Source organism: Plectropomus leopardus, chromosome 7, assembly GCF_026936395.1.
Source record: "Plectropomus leopardus strain MGB_pleo_1.0 chromosome 7, ASM2693639v1, whole genome shotgun sequence".
Classification (NCBI taxonomy): Eukaryota; Metazoa; Chordata; class Actinopteri; order Perciformes; family Serranidae; genus Plectropomus; species Plectropomus leopardus.
Genome location: NC_142182.1, coordinates 37345381 through 37366291, shown reverse-complemented (window position 1 = coordinate 37366291; position 20911 = coordinate 37345381). Strand labels below are relative to the sequence as shown.

The 20911-nt window shown below is 41.6% G+C and overlaps 1 protein-coding gene and 1 long non-coding RNA gene across 3 annotated transcripts in view; one reads left to right on the top strand and one right to left on the bottom strand.

Moving 5' to 3' along the window:
- Positions 1-18839, bottom strand: part of smpd3 (sphingomyelin phosphodiesterase 3) — a 51009-nt gene extending 32170 nt beyond the window's left edge. The window contains exons 1-4 of the mRNA XM_042496693.2: positions 18538-18839; positions 17047-17298; positions 15956-16913; positions 2254-2329 (exon numbers count right to left, since the gene is read on the bottom strand). Coding sequence (XP_042352627.2) covers positions 2254-2329; positions 15956-16913; positions 17047-17298; positions 18538-18839 — 1588 coding nt within the window. The remainder of the gene's footprint in view (positions 1-2253; positions 2330-15955; positions 16914-17046; positions 17299-18537) is intronic.
- Positions 150-19254, top strand: LOC148189258 (uncharacterized). 2 transcript variants are annotated; one of them, XR_015777106.1, is made up of 6 exons: positions 150-382; positions 5885-6020; positions 12362-12404; positions 13372-13757; positions 17157-17307; positions 18555-19254. It is a non-coding gene; the product is annotated as an uncharacterized LOC148189258 (long non-coding RNA). The 2 variants fall into 2 exon arrangements; XR_015777107.1 differs by lacking the exons at positions 17157-17307; positions 18555-19254 and having other exon boundaries at positions 171-386; positions 13372-15930.
- The last annotated feature ends 1657 nt before the right edge of the window (positions 19255-20911 follow it).

Below are 20911 nucleotides of genomic sequence, written 5' to 3'. Positions count from 1 at the left end.
GGAATAAAAAAACCTGAGCTGTAAGAACTAAAAGTTAAGTTTGACAATATGCCACCTGTCATCCTTTGACTGCACACAGTCTATATGGACAAAACGATGTACTGTCATATGTTCTGGGGACAAACTGTCCTTACCTGATGTCCCTTATTTACTGAGCTGTTAAGCTCCTCTGTTACGTTACTAATATTAGTGACATTGTATCAAGTCATGTGTGCTGCTATTTTGCTTTGGCAGTGTTTTCTCTGTCCAGCACTGCCAAAAAATCTGGTAAATTGGACCTGAAGAGAGAAGTGATTGGAGGGGGGCGGTAGGCAAGAGCATGTGAGAGAAATAACAGCCGCATAGTGGAGAGTGTGAGAAACAAAGAGGTGTCAAGATATCGGTGGGTGAGTAGGTGGCTTTGGCTTTGATTACTCTCAGCACCAACTCAACTATCAAATGCAATGTTTTATATTTTGTTTATTTAATTGTTTATATTTTGTGTTACTGGACCACTTAGCCGAAGCTGGGGGCTGTGGGGGTTATTGCTGTACGTTTGCCTGTATGTGTGTGTGTGTGTGCATGCTTCTTTCAGCTTGGCTCTGTGTGTGAAAACTTTTGTGTGAGGGAAACTTGCCTGGAAAACCTGGATGATGCTTATTTAGAGCTCAGTAAATATTTTTTTCTCTTTATAACTGTAACTGCCAAAGTGAAAGCATGATTGTTGAGTCCAGCTCCTGACTGTGCAGGTGAAATATAGAATAATAGACAATAATAATAAACAGCTTCTCTAAATGCAGAGAAACAGTGCAGCCTTCTTTGGTGTGACTCTGGAGGATGCTCCCTGTGTATCAGTTGCTCTCAGCATCGTAACACTTTTTAAATGTTGCATTCATTTCAATTTTTAATTTATAATTTATTTTCTGAAATTGCAACTTAAATGGCCAACAACATGGAAAATACTACAGTATGGCCAAGAATGAACCTCATTGTTTAGTCTTTACCATTTTTACTGTGTGAATGACTGTACAAGTCGACCAGTACTATTTTTTTGGTGTGTCCCAGGTTAAGGACTGAAAAAGGACTCAAAAATGGGCAATTGTGCTGCCCCTCGATCCACATATATGTTGTATAGGTAAGAGAGAGAAAAAGAGAAAAAGAAAAAGAGAGGGAGAGGGAGGAAGAGAGGGGTAGAGAAAGTATCAGATCATTGAGATTTCTTGATGTGTAACAGCTCCAAAAAATCTATATCTGTCATTGGGACACATATGTCCCCCTCCATGATCAGAGGGCTGTAACACGAAGCCAGATCAGTGGCTCAGCACGGTATGTTGAGTCCAAAGCCAGAGTTTTCAGTCCTACAAAGGTGCCTCTCTTTTAATCTTAAAATAGCTCGGCCCAGACTTCCTCCTGTAGGGCAGGGGAAGAGTCAAAACTGAGTACTAAGGATACTCTCTTGCCTGGTTGTTGCTCTTGGTATATTTATATGATGACTGAAGATTGATGGCACCCTATCAGGTGATTTGGCCCGCGGGCCAGAAGTTGAATATCACTGCTATATGGTCTCGTTTTCTGCTGTGTTGTCGCGTTGTTGGTAGAAGCCTAATTGCTTTTGTGTTAATATTCAAAAGTGTAAACCACAGTTTGATTAGTATTGTGGCTGCTGCTGCTGCTGCTGATGCGACTGGCAGCACAGTCAGTCAGCATCAGCACACTCCTGACACACTGCACTCACAAATCCAAATAAGGCTTTACCGCTGACAGTCAGTCCCAGTGTATTCAGTCGGTCACACTGCAGCATGCATCATGCCTTCAAGCAGCAAAGATTAGTAATATATGACTTCTTCCTCTCAGAAAAAGAATCAGGTCTCTGTGAACAACCCCCCCACCCCCCACCCCCACACCTCCATGTTTGATGTATCTTTAGAAACAGCCCTGGCACTGCTATTTTTAGGCCTGAGAGAAGCGTAGCAGGAGCCCAGAATAGCAGGCAAAGGGGAGTAGACATGTCTTTGTTAAAAAATGAGGGAGGCATCGACCAAAGGCTATAAATAGGGCTCTGACGCTGTAAACAGCTTGAGCTAGTCGCCATGGGAACAGCAGGAGGAGGTTTTGATGTGCCCATTTATCTACAAACACACACGTACATACAGGCCTGTGTGTAGAGCTGGATGGTTTTACTGGACACACACACACACACACACACACACACACACACACACACACACACATCCACTCTATGTACAGAGAGGTTGAAAGAACATGTAACGGTACCTTCTATGGCGTGGAGGTGGGTACACGTGATATATCCCACAACCCTTTGCTCCTGATGGGAGGTGCCCACATGGACCTGCAGGGGCACAGAGACAAATATGACATGATGTTACATCAAAGCCTGCTGAATACATGTGTTTGTAAAGCATACAGGTAACAACAACACCAATTACATCCAGTTTTGGTCAGGGAGGCATACACTGTTTCAACTTTTAAGGGTAGACCTAAGAACTTCCTCTTTGATAAAGCTTATAATTAGGGCTGGCTCAGGTTGCGGACCAACCCATAGTTAGGCTGACATAGGTTTAACCTGCCGGGGGATTTCCTATGATACACTGAGCTCCTTTTCCTTCTCTAAATGCCACCATCGGAAAATCATGCATGTCTGTTTACTGCATTGCCGTTTGCAAGCTTAGCTTAGCCTCAGTAGTTTAGCTTAGCCTTACATCTGTGATAGCCATGTGGTACTCTCACTACCTGGGGCTTGTGATTACAGATCCTGGGTACGTTGAACTGCACTACGCTAATCTCATTGCCTCTCGGAAGCATTCCCTTGTTTCCCCTGTTTCCTAGTTTTCCCCGATCCTGGCCGTAACCTTGGCTGTGCCTGACCGTGGTGATAGCTGTGCTGATGCTGTGACCCTGCCTTTGGTTGTGCTCGTGCTGTGGCTGTACTGATACTGTGCCCCCCGCTCGCCCTGATCGTGGTCTGGTCCTGGTTGCGCCGATGCTGTGATCTTGCCCACCCAGATGTCAGCTGTTGCACTGAGTGGACTGACCTTGTGGGAGCCATTTGCACACAAGACTCTGATGCAAATTCAAAAAATGCACTGCAGGAATTGAACGATGCATCAGCAGCAACATAAACAAGCAACCAGATGGAATCTTCATAGTAGCTGCTGATTCTAATAAATTCAACCTTAAACTCCAAAGATGTAGCAGGATCAAGGATAATTGTAATTTAATTTTTTAAACTTTGTTTAAAGAATGACCAATAAATTTACCTTCTACCTTGTAATCGTCCAACCACTCAAAGCACTTTTAAGCTACGTGTCACATTTACACACTTGTGGCTGAAGTTACCGAACATGGTGCCTCCTGCTACTCTTTAACCACTCACACATACGCACACACTGATGGCACAGCATCTGGAGCAATTTGAGGTTCAGCATCTTGCCCAGGGATACTTAAAAATGTTGAGTGGAGGAGCCAGGGATTGAACCAACAACCTTCCAATTAGAGAATGACCCACTCTACCACTGAGCCACAGACACCTGTATGATATTTCAACATTGTAATAGCTACATAATAATATGTTATCTCATAAACAGCAATGGGAAGTAACTAAGTGCATTTACTCAGACACTGTACTTAAGTACAATTTTCAGATACTTGTACTTCATTTTCTGATTCTTTAAACTTTTACTGCACTACATCAGGGAAAAATAACATACTTTTTAATTTACTGAATTCATTTGATACCTTTAGCTTCAGATTATTAATAGAAAATATAATCAAGAATTGATATAGAATTTTTCATCGTGGATGGTAAATGGACCTGCATTTTATAGCAGTTTTCTTGTCATTTCATCATTCAAAGCACTTTCACACTAATTGTCACATTCACCCATTCATTCATACAATGACCAAGGCTAGCGTATAGGGTGCCACCTGCTAATGAGTTTTTTTATATTCGCATACACTCATACTCCAATGGGACAGCCACTGTGAGCTATTTGGGGTTCAGTATCTTGCCCAAGGATACTTCAGCATGCAGACCGGAGGAGCTGGGGATAGAATCATCAACCTTCCAAATAGAGGATGATCCATTCCACCTCCTGAGCCCAAATTGCCCTGTTAGCATGCTGAGGTTTGCAGCTTGCTAACTTACTTAGCTTAGACATGTTAGCAGGTCTAAGTGCAGCCTTACAGAGCTGCTAGCATGGCCGGTTATGACATGTGACTAACATATTCTTGTTGTAAACTACAGCCTAACATGATTTTAGCAATGGTAATAGAAACAACAACAAGACTTTTATCACACAGATATACTCTGAATTGCTGGTAGGCCCATATTATCATGTCAACAGAAAATAAGGTAAAGTATAGCTGCTGTGCAGCTTGAATTTTGAGGAGCAAGAGAAAGGAAAACAAAGGGTCCATCAGCGCAACATCCCAGAACAGAAATTATTAAACTTTGAAAAAAAGGTCTTTGAAATAATGTGTCTAACAGTACCATGGCATGGTAGGCATAAGTATTTACCAAGGGATTAAATGTACAACCTCCTACATGGCAGTATTGTGATTGAGCTTCCTGAGCAGTGTAGCTCCACCACAGGCGACTTCACATTATGATACAGCAAACCACCAGGGAACAGCACAGCAGCTCACAGGCAAACTTCAAATCAATGTCAAATATTCAGTTACCAAGGCAAAGTTCAGTGCATTTACATACTTCATCTAGACAACAAAGAAAACAGCTGGAATGTCTTTAAAAAGAGTGAGCGAGAAAATGCTACTTAAAGATACTCTTTTTTATTGACTGCTAAAGGCTATGTGATGGCAGAATTCAAATTTGCTATAAAAATTCACTTCGACACAATCACACTTCATCTGCTCTGACAGCAAAATATTGTCTCTTTTTCATGAACATTGCACCAGGGGATCAGTTTTTGATCATTCAAAAATCTGTGTGATGCATTTATGTAGGACAGTGTGTAGATGCTGTGAAGTGAATGTGGTGTGAATTGACCAAAAACTGTTGGAGGTTTAATTGATTTTACAGTTTTTGATCAAAACAGAGTGATGAGCTTCATATTTTGCATTACATTGGAAGGTGTCTTTACAACTGGGTCTATAGTTTAGTGAAGCAAAGCCATAGGCCAAATAGGTGATTTGTTATGGATTTTCAAAGTTTTGAGCATTAAACAGTTGTTGTAGCACCGTCATCAGGACAATTTGCCCCTAATTGCTGTTGAGGAAGTTTACCATGGGACTGGACCTATGTGCCAAGATTGGTATGTTTTCATGCATGGAAAGTTAGATTTCTTCGGAAGAAGGAGAAAAAGGAGGGAGGAGGAAAGAGGGAAGCGTATTCCAACTTGAAAATAACGTGAATTACTATTTGAAATACCCCCCTCCCTATATCATTTGCAGTGTTGATATTGTAAACTACATTGTGAAGGCATGGTCCTTCCATGGTCCCAGGAGCAGGGCACTTTTAAAAAAAAATCAAAATGAAGAAAATGATAGCTATTGATCTAAGCAAAATGGAGGAACAACCCTTCTACACCTCAATCATCTGCAACAACTGACACATAGTATCATTGCCTGTTTCTTTAAATAATTCTCTACTGAAAGACTTTAAAGATTATGTATTTGTTTACACCTTTACTTAAAAGTCCAGTGAAAGAAACAAGAACACTGAAGAAAGTATAGATGAAAAGTTCCATTCGTTTGGGGTTTACATTCTCAAATGTCTAATTGCACAATTGAAATGATGTGCAGGAGCTCTGACTCAGCCATACACACAGCTGAATATTTGACTTTTTCAACATGTCCTTGGACGTAAGCTTTATACATTTTTCAGTACTTCTTCCTGACCTCAATCTCTCCGTTGCCTGAACTGCAGAGTGCAAGCAAAGCTGCAAGAAACTGAACATCACACAAGATTTCATCAGACACCTTCAGCATCAGTGCTGAGAAGTCCTTCAGCAACACAGAAACAGATGGGGAGGACAACAGAGGCTGGCAGCTCTCAAGTGCTGGTAGGTGGATGCAGCCTAAGGAGGAGGGAGAGGAGGAGGAATAAAGGGTTGCAAAGAAAGAGAGATGGTAACTGTGGGGTGGTCAGTTTGAAGTGGGAAGGTGTTTGGATGGAGCAGATCTAACAAGACACAATACATCCTGTTAGAGGCCAGCTTTAGGAGACAGTGTTGGACAGGAGGACAATGTAAGGTAAACTGTTCTATGTATAGCTCCATCCTCACACTCAAAGAGGGATTTTTCTGAAGCCATATAATCAGTAACAAGCCACATGACCATTTTTACATACATGTATGAAAGGCTATTACCATTTACAGCACAATAGTGATTTAACATGCTGTTTATCCAGTTACTGAAAGCTTTTACATTTGCTGCTCTAGAAGCTTATGATTTGGGGTGGTTTTTGCGCGAATAATACTCTGACTAACTTTTGCATGTCAGTTGTTTGATTTATTTTTGATACAGGAACAGCTGGCTTTTTTGAGTGGACTTGGCATGTTCTCCCAGTTTCTGTAACAGTTTGCACCCAAACTGCATGCGGGTGAACTAATGACTTTAAAATTAATATCTGTTAATGTTTGAATGGTTGTCAGTATATACAGCTTTGTCAGTATACTGTCAGCGTAAAAGCCACCTTTTGGGTCCACAGGATATACCCCTGGATGGCATCAGCTGAGAACATGGTTGGACAGAACTGGTTGCAGTGTTATTATACGCTGCTGGATGCTAGAGGGCAGCTGTCATGGCAGCATGATACGTGGATGGGCAGCATCACTTGAGAATGCAGCCAGACAGAACCTGTGATGGTGCCCATGCTATGCAGCAGGACAACATCAGATTGAAACGCTGCTGGTAACAACATAATATAAGGAGCAAGGTCCCTATAGGGTAGGTGGGAAGGGCAGTTAATGGGTTCAACAAACCCCGAACTTTTATGCAGGAGTCTGAATGTGATATTTCTTTTCTCCACCTTATCATGACCATCTGTGCTAGCATGTGCGTGTGTTGATATCCCGCTGTTGGTTGCCATGTGCTGTTGCCTAAACATAAGCATCTCCAGCCATCCAGCTGTCCACTGGGGTATAATAACACCAAAGTTCTGTCCGGCCACAGTCTCACCGGATGACCAGTTGCGTATCCTGCGCATGTGGAAGGTGGCTTTTGACATCAGAATGTTACGCCAAAAGCACTATCAAAGGGGTGACTTTGGTCTGAGAATCGGCTGTCATTGCTTTATCCAGGTCTTTTAGATGCTCACTAGTCCTTAACTTCGCTGTTACCTCCACTGACTTTAGCAGTGACTTAAAAACATGCTCATTGTGTGACACTCATTCTGTGAATAGAAAAAATCTGTAGTCATCTCTCTGGGGAACTAGCTCTGGTGTTAAAGCAGCCCACCGAGGAGAGGACTTTGATTTAGCGAAATGGAAAATGATTGCCAATAATGGGATGGCTGTTCTGGCTTGGTAACTGTGCAGAACTCCAAAGGAAAAATCCTAAAAGCCTCAGTAAAGCATTAGCCTCATTAGCTTGACTTTATTTGCAAACTCAAAGCTCACATTGTAGACTGAAGGAGAGTAAGTACACCATACAGAGAAAGGCCATACACAACCCCCCCAAACATTTGGCCAACAATTACATTTCTCTTAAAATGGGTGGGCTGGAAGAGCAGAACTGACTCGTTTTGTTAAATCCATTAGATGACTCTGTTTCCTTACACAGTAAATACCGCAGCTGTAGTGGTCCATATGTAAAGGACTGGTTTGACATTTTGGGAAATACCAAAACGTCGAACCAAGGTCAAACTCTGCTTTTCTGCAGAATTGGACTGAGAGCACTGTCAGGTTTGTCTGTTAGATATGAAGCTGCAGCCGTGGAGGTGGTTAACAATGTCCCAGTCCATCATTGATAGCAGGAGTCTTCCCACTTAGCCTACTTTAACCCTTTAAAACCTGGATTGGCAGCGCTTTTATAATGCTGCATTCAGACACCTTATTTAAACCTTTAAAACATGAGCAAATTAGTTTGATTTCTTTAAAAAAAAATGGGAAAAAAGGCAATGGGCAACTTTGTAAGACATTTTCCACAAATTATAAGAAATTAGTTGAAAATCAATATTTAATATTTTTTAAAGCATTTTTAAGCTTTTTTTTTCGAGGCCATTTCCTCATTTATTTTTTTGTTTATTTACTTTTCCCCCTTTTGTTTGTTTCCAAATTTTTTTTAAATTTTCTGTTAATTTTCTTGTACTTTTTACTTTTTTCTTGGTAATTTATGGATTATTTCTTCCAAAATTGCCTGTAGCCTTCTTCCCATGTTTTTGAAAGAAATCAAGCCAATTTGCCCTGGTTTCAAAGGGTCAGTCTGTTCAAATTGTAAAAGTAATATAAAAACTAGTGCTGGGCATAGATTAATTTTTTTAATCTAGATTAATCTCACTGCAATCCTGTAGTTAATCTAGATTAATCTAGATTAAAATTATAGATTTGAATTTTGCCAAAGACATTCAAAATAATATCTATCTATCTAAATGATGAAAATGCATCACAAAATGCTTGAGAAAGCTGTTCTACTACAATATTTGGTAAAGAAAAATAATGTTCCATAAGATTTACTTTGGTGTTTAACTTTTTTTTATTTTGTTAAACACAGACATTTAGGAACACAGGTTCTGTCTCCATGTGGAAAAAGCTTTTTCCTGCTAACTGGAATGAACAGCAGAGGGCGCAGCCTCTGATAACATGACCCTAACTGAACTGTGGGCCTACATTAGAGGTCATGAAGAAGACCATTAACAGTCAACAGCTTTGTGACACGGCTTGAGCCAATCACTCCAGTCACTCAGGCAGACCAGCTCCCGCCTAGTTCACGCCCCTCCAGCGTGTCGACCAGGTATACATCCGCGCTTAAACAACAAAGTGAAATTGGTGCCTTGCTCACTGTATAGACCCAACTTAGTGAATAGTTTATCGCGCGATAATTTCCTTATCGCACGATAAGAATCCCGCGTTAACGCAGCACGTTAACGCCGTTAACGGCCCAGCACTAATAAAAACATTTTTGTCTCTATTCAATGACTGTTTAAATTATATAGTTTTTAATGTGTCAGTTTGGGTAAATCTCATCTTCTCTTTATTTTCCCTCATCTCTCCAACTCTGTGCTCATTCTTCTGTTTCTGCTGCTGCTCCTCTCCCTCTTCCTCCCCTCTGCTCCACTCTCTATCAGCATGCCCCGCTCTGTATTAATATTTCAGGGGCTTATCTATGCTTCAATAGGTATGTTTGCACCCTGAAACTGACAAGAGGCCTGAGGGGATTCTAATGTGTGTGTACCCACTCATACACACAAGAGCCAGTGGACATTCAGTGTGTTTAGACTGTCTGTGGTCTGTGCAGAGGATGGAGTTTAGATGAAGCCTATGCTAATTGGAGTTGTGACAGAGGAATGCCTTGACCAGAACATTATGCTGAGATGAGTTTGAGGTACCCCCAAAATCTGAGCAAATTGGTTTGATTTTGTCTTTAAATTAGATTAGATTAGATTTTGTCTAAGAAATTACCAAAATATAGCAAAAATGAGTAAAAACTAATGATAAAATAGCCTGAACATTTCAATTAAAGCAACAACAACATCAACAAAAACAAAACAAGGTGAAAAAAGTTTGGAAAGAAAGTGCCAAAAGAAAAAAAACATATATAATTGTAATAATTATCAGTTAAAAACTATAGTTTTATGGATATTTTCCCATTTCAAAAAAACTTTGACTAATTTTTAACTAGTTTTCAGGTCATTTTCTTGTCACCTTTTCCCTTTATATTTTGAAATTTGCAGGGTGTCTCTTAGTAAGTTGCGCATTGCCTGTATTTGACAGAACTAAAAGCAATTTGCAAGGTTGCAAAGGTTTAAATGCTTGTGAAAGGTGATTGAATGCTGCACAAGAAAACTGATTATGATCCAGGTTTTAAAGGGTTAAACTTCTAAAGACTTAATCTCATTACAAGAAGCTGAACTGAGCTGTGAGGCTATTTCACAGCCAAGGCCAACAGAACTAAGCTGAGCCATAAAACCTCCATGGCTGCTTGAACTAATTGCCTTAACTTTTGCATCAGACGGAGGGTGAGAAGAGATTTCACCACACATTATTTCCATGAGTTTGATCGCTTCACTTGAAAATCAAGCAGCCAAACAGTTGTGATGACGGACGGGAGACAGAAAGCCACATGGTGACAGAGGAGTCGCGGTTTTGTTTGTCAGCAAACAGAACCACAGACACTGCTATATTTCACTCCTCTCAATGCGAGCTCGGCAGAAGTGTTATCTTTAGAGAATGTGGTGAAGTCAAAGAGCGTTCTGGTGCTGTAAATCCTACGCACTGCGAAAGATTTCACATCCTGCCTGTAGCTGACCATGAAAGTGGCAGTTGTTGCTTGATTCCAAGAATGTGGCAGTTGTTGCTTGATTCCAAGAATGTTGGAATGTCTCAGTTGTTCCTAAAAGTTGGATCCATTTCATTGCTTCCATACATTTATAGGGCTGTTTATAAGTCCACTTCCAAGCTGGTCAGAGTGGACTTAATCAAGTGGAGAAAATGTCAAATCACAAGTCAATTGAGACAAGTTCAAGTCAAGATCAAGTCAAGATCAAGTCAAGATCAAGTCATTCAAGACATGTCCTAGACAAGTCTCAAGACAATCGAGACAACTTTAAGTCATGTCTCAGACTATTTGAGACCACTGGATAAGTATTTAATCAATCAAGACAGGTTCAAGTCTAAGTTGTAATTGAAACATCCATGTCAAGTCTTAAGTCTAACAAGAAAGTTCAAGCCAAGACTCAAGTCATTTGAGATTAGCTCAACCCAAGTGACAGGTGAGTCAAGACAAGTTCAAGTCGAAAGTTTAAATTGAGACATAAACATTTCAAGTCTGCAGTCAAACAAGAAATTTCAAACCAGATCTTGAGTCTGTTGAGACGACTTCAAGTCACACCTTGGGTTGAGGCATGGCCTTGTCAAGTCTCAAGTCAATCAAGACCAGGTAATCCAAGACTCAAGTCATTTGAGACAAGCTCAGCCCAAATTACATGTGAGTCCAGACAAGTTCAAATTAACTTTTAAGTCAATTGAGACCAAGTCCAAAGACAGTTGAGTCCCATTCAAGACCATAATAGGCAATATCTTCTCAATAGTGTTTATTAGTCTGGTGCTTTACCAGTACTCTTCTCTTTCAATTTTTTTTTACTAAATAATTGATTTTTGAAAAAAAAATTAAAAGGAATGAATTCAGAGCTAGATTATAATTTATTTCTATTTCATGCTGTCCCTAGAGCACTAGCAGTCATGTTTAAAACAGCCAGTTGTCACTATTGCCATATTTTAAGATGCATTGTAAGGACAAAGACATATTCATGGGCAGCCCATTCTCATGCTTAAGTTGTCGCATACCACCTTGACAGTGCTTTCAGCGAGCAATCCTGACATCAAAAGCCAGCTTTCACATCCTTATGGTATGCTCCTGGACGGAAACAGCTAAGAACATGGCCGGACAAAATGGGTTGCAGTGTTATTTTACACCACAGCTGGTGACAGCTGACGTGGCAGCCTGATACACCAAAGGCCAGCATCAGGTTGACACTGCCAGTAAGAATGTAATATAAGGAGCGTGAGAGAAACTTTAGGGAGGGTTGGAGGGGTGCTGGATGGGTCTAACAAATCCCTGAACTTTAATGTAGGATTCCATTTTTTTTTAAAAATTTTTTCTCTACACCTTACCATGTGCCTCCTTCCCCTAATCCTAACCATCTGTGCCAGCATGTGACTGTGTTGATGTCCTGGCATTGGTTTTCATGTGCTGTTGTTGCCTAAACATAACCATATGCAGTGTAATCCCGCCATGTGCTTGTGTTGACATCACTGTACCAAAGCCCAGAACAGTAACAGCAGATGCAAAAGAATACCTAGAAGGTAATTTATAGATGTGGAATTTGTTGATGGGGGGGGGGTGAAGTCTGTCATTGATTTCTAGTCTGTCCCCTCTCATTGATTTCTAGTCTGTCCCCTCTGGATTTGAATTTCTCCCTGTTTTGAAATCTAATCTGCACTAATGCATACAAACTTTGTATTTACACACAAGGAAATACACACACACACACACACACACACACACACACACACACTGCGACTATGCACTTAAATAATTATAAGAGGGGATAAATGTTGAGAGTGAAAGGCTTTAATTATAGAGCCGGCGCTGGCTCTGTCTCTTTAGGGAAACATTTTTTAATTAATATTCTATCTCTGCCTCTTTCCCTCTCTCTCTTTCTACTGCATCACTTCCCCACAAGGGAGAACTGGGATTTATGGTGCTGACCTGCTGATGCTCTCCAGGTAAATACTTTCATGGGGATTTTATGAGACTGTGTGCCCACAGAGGAAGGTTTGCTATGACTACAGTCATATAAAAAGAACAGCATTTCTATTTGTTATAATTGCAATAGGTTAGTCTGGGAACCATAGCATGGGGGAGCTGGAGGCAGGTTATTGACACCATGGCATTGCTGCTAAACAATTAAATTCATTGTAATAATAAACTTGTTGTGTGCTCGATACTTTAACACAAAGTAACCCAAAATTAAACAAGCTTTAGGCCCTGATGTCCTTGTGCTGTACAACTATTGATGAACCTCCATTACAACTAACTTTGATGACATCTACTGTATGTTATTAGATGTATTTATAGTTTTATTGGTTGTTTATTGTTATGGCGCGTATCGGTTTTGTTGACTGCTGTTGCAGACCAAATTGTCCCTCAGGGACAGTAAAGGCTTTCTTTCTTTCTGTTTTTCCCAAACTGCGTGCACTTCAAAATATCAGATATACAGCAGTCATGAAACTGGCTATAACTTTCAAAGGAAAATGTTGCACGTTATAACCAGTCTCTCAGCTTTATTTTTTTCATCATGTCATGCTTGGTTTATTTTACCATACTGCTTCTTCTTTTATCAGTTAGGATTGGCATAACTGTTCAGTGTATTCACATTATGGCTCCTGATCCTTGATGCTCTTTTTTGTTGTGCAGAAAGTTTGATGATGTGTTAAGATTAAACAGAAGAAGTGAGTGGTAATGATTAACAGTGAAAGCTACAATTGCTGAACAAAGAGAATAAAAAAACCTACAGCAGAAGATTATAGTACCACCCCCAGTGTTTGGACTGACAGGTGAAGTCTGGGAAAGAGCAATAGCACCACAGTAATGAGTGCACACAACACTGAATCAAAAAAAGAAGAATTATAAGGATCATGAGTTTAACAATGACTCCTGACTGTGCATCCTTGTTTGTGTTTGATATGAAAGAATGAAGACAGTATCTGGTAGCGGTGAAGACAAATGCAGCATCAGGTACATCAAACAAAGTGCATCTAATGAGATGTATCCCAGCTGGCGGGTGATTGAACTGGACTGCTGAGAAGTAATGAGCGAGAATGACCAAAGGGGAAGCGAGAGTTCACAACAAGATGCTGCCTTGGAAGGCTGCCAAGACGAGTGGAGGATGGAGAGGGGTAAGGACTGAACAGCAGGCACATCAGAGGCTGCAGCTGGCTGCGAGATGGAGCTTACCATGAACGGCTGGGAAAAACCACCACTGGTGCCCTGATGACAACAACAAGAGCAGAATATACAGTAGGCCTGGGCAGTAATCATGGTATACCAGTATACCAGGGTATTAAGAAATCCCGAAGGTATGTTTTTCAAACTGTCATAAATACAGGCACACCTCTTTCTATTAATCCCTTGAAACCTGAGCAAATTTGTTTGATGTCTCTTAAAAACATGGAGAGAAGCCAATAAGCAGCTCAACAACACATGGCCCAAAAATTGGTAAGAAAGATTAGACAAAAAACTGTATATATTTTTTTCTGTAACATAGTTTTAAATATATAATTATAATGATTATATATGAAGACTAAAGAATATTTTCTCTGGTTTGGATGATTGTCTAATATCCCCTCCCTTTTTAAAGCAAATTTTACTAAGTTAGTCACTGTCTTTTTCCCCTATGGTTATGAAAGAAATCACACCAGTTTGCTCAGGTTTCATAGCTTGCGAGAGGCATTTGAATGTAGCACAAGAAAACTGATGTCAAACCAGGTTTTAAAGGGTTAAACTCATTGTATGTAATGCCAACACATTCTCATCCTGGCTCTTCCCAATAGTGCTGCTCTGTCAGTGACCTCCCGTGTCTACTTATTATGTTTAAGGTATCCTTCTACGTCAGCCGTTTAAGCTCCGTGATGCCCTCATTGTGATGTCAACAAATGCTTATGGTGGGATGAAGCAGCATGGTCCTAATGTTTACACAACAGCGCAGACTATCACAAATGTTTGGAAGTCACGGATAGTTAGGTTTAAGCAAAAGAGGCACATGGTAAGGTGTAGAAATAAACCCCACACATATCCACACAGGAACTTCAGCAAGAAAGTCAATTGTTTGTGGGGCCTATCCATCTCCCCTCCCAAATGCCCTTTAAGCATACTCGCACTCTTTATTAAAGTGCACGTTGCATGTGAATGCACCCAGTGCCATCCGCCAGCGATAGTAACGCTAGTGGTTCTATCTGAGTGTGTTCTAATCTAATGGCATTCAGCCACATTCTGATTGGATGCAGACGACGACTTTTGGTGTCAATCTCATACAGTAAAAGCAATGCCAGAGTGGTGCTTTTTGACAAGTTTGGAGTGGGATTGGGATGATAGAGCACAGCACGCACCACCAGAGCTCAGTCTCTGGTCTCTTGTTAGCGCTGCACACATACCATCATTTACTTTATACCCAATTTCAGGAAGCCTAATATACAGTAATATGAAATAAAATGTGTGTCTCTAAGAGTTCCTTTGATTAGTTGATGGTTGAGAGCATTGCACAAAAATGCTTCCTATGAGGATTTTAAGGGAGAGGGGGCAGACGAGTCAATCAAGGTGGACTGTGAGACATGTGGGTCTACTTGCAGTCTTAATAAGCAAGGAGAATCATTTTGTTCAACATTTTTTGCTTTCCCTCTCTGTCCATTGGAAGAATAAGCAGCTTGCATTGAGACACGTACCTGGCAGCTCACAGCCAGCCAGACTGTCAGGGGACCTTAGAGTGACCTCATAGGCATGAAGGTGGTAAAACAGGGAGGTGAGGCCAGCTTGTACGCTGCAGTAACAGTCAGCAGGCAGCAGGGTGAGACTGTCAGCATGCAAGCTGTGATGGGATGTGTCCTCATCAGATCTGATACATGTAGGGACATGTATGAATACACACAAACAGATTGGCACACACATACAGATACCTGTTATCAGCACCAGGTCACATGAAGCAGATCCATTCCAGCCGGAACAGGATCCCATCCACATTCACATCCTGACAGTGACTGTGCAGAGCTGATTAACGCACTTACAGATTGTCAACACTCATCACAAGGAACACAAACACACAAATAAACAATGGGACATACTTCATACATACTGCTCACTCTGTGATCGACTGCACATTGTGTTTATGAGCTTTACACTGTGACCTGCTAATTTTATCTGCAAGATGAATTCTGTATGTTTTATCATTATAATAGGACTGCAAAAGAAGCATGAATCAAACTGTAGTGAAGTGCTGATGGCCATTCAGGTGCCGCAATTGCTTTGATCATTTGTGATATGAAGAATGACATTTTATCACCAAGGTTACCATTGTCTAAACACATAGTACAGGAGCTAAGGTAATGGTTGCCTATTTCCAGTTTTTATGCCAAATTACGATAACCATCCTCTGGCTTTCGTTCCATAGCGAACAGACAGATACAAGCCAGGCTCTTGGCAAGAAAGTAAATGAGCAAGTACCTAAAATGTCAAACAGTTTCTTTAAATATGATGAGAAAGTAGAGTAACATTTCTGACCAACCTTGGCAAACAGCGCCCCCTTGGCTGCCAGTGCATCCTCGCCCTTCCCGTTGGGGTAGCATTCAAAGCGAGCATCCAAGATAGGGTAGCGACTGGCTAGCATGAGCCCACTATTTAGGAATTTGAATCTTGAGCAGCAGCCTCTCCAGCCGTACTGGCCAACATCACTCAACACATGGGGAAAGTAGCGATGCAACTGCCGAAGCAGTCTAGTGGTCGATCCGTGGTCGAACACCTCCTGCAGAGCCAGGAAATCTAAGTTGGCAGGAAAAAAGGCAGAGATCTCATGATCAAATGTCTCATCTCCGTGGCGGCGTTTTCGTCCAGGGCGTTTAAAGATTGATGTGCGAGGGACGTGAGAGAGAGTATTGTTGGAAGATATTCCCATGCCACTTTCAGCACCATGGTACCGAGCGAGGGATTCCCTGGAGGCGGTCATGCTTCCTGTATCTCCCCCTGCTTGCTCCCCAGGCCGATGGTTCCCTGTTTCAGCCTCCTTGTCCTGTGGGTCCGGCTCTGGGGCGCTGATGCTGATTTGCACCCCTGAGGTGTGAAGTGGGCAGTCAGGGGATGGTTTTGTCTGGGTCCCTTCCCCATGCATGGGACAGTCATGTTGGCCTTGGCCATTTTTAGGCCCTGTGGAATGCATGGGGCAGTCTGGAGCCTCTCCTGAGGTGTGGACAGGACAGTCTGAGCTGCTGTTCATCCCTGCAGGGTGGAGGGGGCAGTCTGCTGTCGCGTCTCCTCCATCTGGGTGGAGGGGGCAGTCAGAGGGGCTCTGGTCTCCTGCAGAGGGGTGAACAGGGCAGTCAGTGGCACCTGAGGGGTGTATTGGGCACTCGGTGAGGGGTTCGGTTTCAGCGTCGGCTGGGCTGTTGGTGGTGTGTGTCTGGTCTGGCCGCTGGTCCAGAGAGGAGGTACGGCGAAAACCTGTGGCAAGACTGCTAAAGGATGCCGCGCTGATGGATGGAACAGAAAAAAAAGAAAGAACGAGTTAATAAATTATCTAAACTGATAGAAACAGTTACATAAAATTATTTCACTACTGCTTAGACATCAGCAGATTGGAGCCTGAGAGCAGGCTCTTCTCACCTAATGGAGGTGTTGGTCGGCGAGTCGATGTAGATTTTAATCTGAGGCCGACTGGCACCATTGCGGATCCTCTTCCCCACCTCCCGGGCTCTCCTGTGTGTGTCTGAAAGGTTGTTGAACCTGGCCAGGGAATCGGGCAGCAGGCATACGTTGGCACTGCAGAAGCAGAAGCTTCTGCCCTGTGGCTTCCATTCCCAAATGCCAGCAGTCCCGGGCCCAGCCTGGCCCTGCTCCACCTGGTGTTTATCTGGTCTGCACAAGGTAAGCAATGAAATATTATATCAAATTTATCCGAAGCTCTGGAGTACACAAAAAGCTCTTTATAATGTATGAAAAGAATAATTTGATATTAAGAAATATGGTTATGTCTGTATGAGAACAGTAGTACCAATCTTATGCTAAATATGAAGGTAAAGCCTGCAGCCAATTAGCTTAGCAACAGTTCATAGGCATACACAGTGGGAAAATAAGCTTAAGAAGAGCAATTATAAGCACATCACATTGGTGCAAGGCTATCAAAAATAGAAAAGGTTATACCTGCAGATCTATTCCATGCTACAAATGTTTAATAAAGACAATGTTTGGATCCTACATGGATGTTTGTCAGATCAAAATGATTAATTTTGGTGAATGTGCAGGTGTTACTTTTCTTCATGATATAAAACCAGAAACAAAAACTTCATATGGTTGTAAAGATAAAGTACAGGTTGCAAGTACAGGTAACACTCAGGTTGCAGCCAGTATGTGGTGCAGATGCACTCACTGAAGTTGTCCCTCACGGAAGCCTTACAGTTAAGATGGTGGCAAAGATATCAAGAATGGGTGTTTATTCATCTTGTATCTTGCCCAGCCTAACAGAATCTGAACATATCAGGCATGGAAATAATCTGCAGATGCTCTGGTTCAAAATAAAACCAAGCTTCTCCATGTTTTTTAGACGAGACAAAGAAAAAAATGCAAGCCATATGATTTGTTGTTTCAACATCTGTCTGTGTTGTTAATGTACTAACTTGCTAACTGGCATCTTGAATCCATACTATCAATTTTCCAGTTTCTCTTTTTGAAAGACGATTACAGAAAATTATTTTCTCTTATGCAGGTGCAGAATTTAGGTGCTGGTTGACTGTTGGTTGACTTGGTCTTTGCGGTGTGTTCATGTGTAACTTTTTGCCTGAGGCACAGGCAACATTAGGCAACAAAACAGTCAGCCTTCAGTGGTGCTAGTTGCTTTATGGGGGTTCGTTGTGTCTGGGTCTTTATGCAAAAGACTACATGGAGAATGGATAGGTAACGAAACTCTGGATAAGTCAGAAGGTTTAATGGCCGTGCCAAAAAAACTAGCACTAGCAAGACCAGAGGCATGAGACAGATTTACTGTCATTTGTTATATGACATGAAAATAAGAAGTTGTATATATATATATATATATATATATATATATATATATATAGTATATAAAGCCTGCGCTGCTTAGCCAAGGTCCACACTGACCTGCGGTATGTGTACAGGTAGGGCTGGCGGACCACCTGCAGGGGAGCCCAGATGATGAAGCCCAGCAGTGCAAAGGGCAAGGAGGCGAGGAGGAGGAGTAGGTACAGGGGTGCGGAGATCAGGACACACAGGGTGAGGAAGGAGCAGGGGTCCTGGGAGCGTTGGTGCTTTTCCAGTGAGGTGGCCACGCAGGAGGCCAGGAGGCGGTCCAGGAGCCAATAGCAGGGGAACACCAGGCTCCATGACAAGCCATCCAGGAAGTGCAGACAGGCACTGGAGTAAGGGGTGGTGTGGAGGACCATCTCTTTCCTTCTTTCTCTATCTCTCTTTCTCTCTGTCACTTTCTCCTCCCCTTGCACGCTACACCCACACACACTCTTTAAATAAGTGAACACAAATCTGTTCTACAGAAAACAGAAGTAAATCAAAAAATAAACCAGACTCAAACACAGACCCTCCCCCCTCTTTGGAGAGAGCTACACTACATGGTTTGGGTGATTTTTATTGTCACAGGCAAGCTAGTCTCAGTATCACTACGCCTCCCTCAGCAATTACACCCTCTACAGAGGGGGCCAAGGAGCACGGTCTGAAAGCAGGGGGTTTCCATGATGAGAACTTTTCCGTTGATGATGGATCTACAATTTGGAGAACTCCGACAACCTTGGGAGGGGGCGGCCATTAAACATCCTCAGGACCTGGAGAAAGTAAACTGATCAATAGAAGAATAGAGGAAGGAAACAGGGAAAGGGAGGGGGAGGGGGAGGGAGCAGGGGCAGGAAAAAGAGGCAGGAGATCAGTGTTTGACTCGCTCTGATGTCAGCATGCTGGAGGCAAAATGAACCTTGTACATTTTTTTATGTTTGTGAATGTATAATGCATGTGCTGTGTGTTCCCATAGGCCCTTGTATGCTCATAGGCAGAAATAACAGGATCAGTCTGTTTTTGTAATATTTTTGTAGGCATCCAGGTTTCCAACACTGCTCTGGCCTAGTCCAGCCTTAATAGTATTAAAACAAATTATATCCAGATCAAGAGAAATAAAATACATTACAGTGAATCTACTGAGTAAAAGAAGCATTATTAAAAGCCAGCATGTATTCTACAGCGATGCAATGGATGCCTTAAAACTGCTTTCGATGGCAAAATCTGCATGCTGACTATTTCGACTTCAAATGTTAGACTTAGTAAATGTGGGCAAACGCCAAATGTGTCGTGAAAAAGATTAAAAGAACAACTGCATAAAGAAATTGCAAATGCAAGACAAGCAATTTCGTAAAGCAACAAACATACAAGAAGCTTTTTAGTTTTTAATGTGACACAACAGAATGGAATGGAGCACTCTTCATTTTTTATTTCTCTTTTTGGTTAAGTTTTCTGTCATGTAGGCTTCAGATATCAGAACAACCAGCTCATTTTCACTCCCAACTCATCAAATATCTATGCAAGATCTGTGATTTCAGCATGCAATAAGGCACATTTCATATTGGTGTGTGTCAGTTTGAAATGTTGCTGGTTAATATGTAATAAAAGGAGCTGGAAGGTCCCTACAGGGTGGGCAGAGGAGTTATCCCCCTTAATACTCATGTCAGTTTTCAGTTTCTAATAATACATGAATCCAGCTATCTTCTCATATTCTGTGAAATGATCACAGTACACAAACATTTGTAGTAAAAAACAGCTGGCAGAACTAGCAAACTATTGGGTTGAAAGGTTTGATCAGTAACTTAGGTAGTGTCACGGAGGATAATATTTAATGTTACATTAGAAGAACTGAATGTCTTCATACAAAGCCTGGACTATCATTGTTAATAACTGTAAATAAACAGCTAGATGAATGTAGTGATGTCAGCTATGATGTCAATATTGAAGTTCAACTGACTTAAGCACAAAATAAATTATATAGTCTTCTACACTTCAGACATTTCTGAAAAATTACTTTATTCATCAAAGGTAAATATTTATAGAAGCAATACGGATGACAATCAAAATGATACTGCAATGAACAGTGAGCCAACTGTTTCAAAGATCTGATATTCTTTTTACCTGCAGATGACTTAACTAAATTCCTTAACCAACCAAGTGTAATACCAACACAAGCCACAGTGGGAAGAATCAATCCCACCACCGTGAATAAAAAATGAAACCATTTATGTCAACAACCTAGGGTTTATAGAGACACACAGAGAGTGTTGACCTCAGTGTAACTATCCCACACAGGGACCACCAGCGGGACAGCATCACATCTACAGCACCGCAAAACCACCCCATCATCCATCATACTACACAGCCAGCACTCAGCATATGTTGTTCACATGTTATGCCAACACGTGTTACATGCACATCCTGTATTTAAACAAGCAGTGGGTAAAGACAA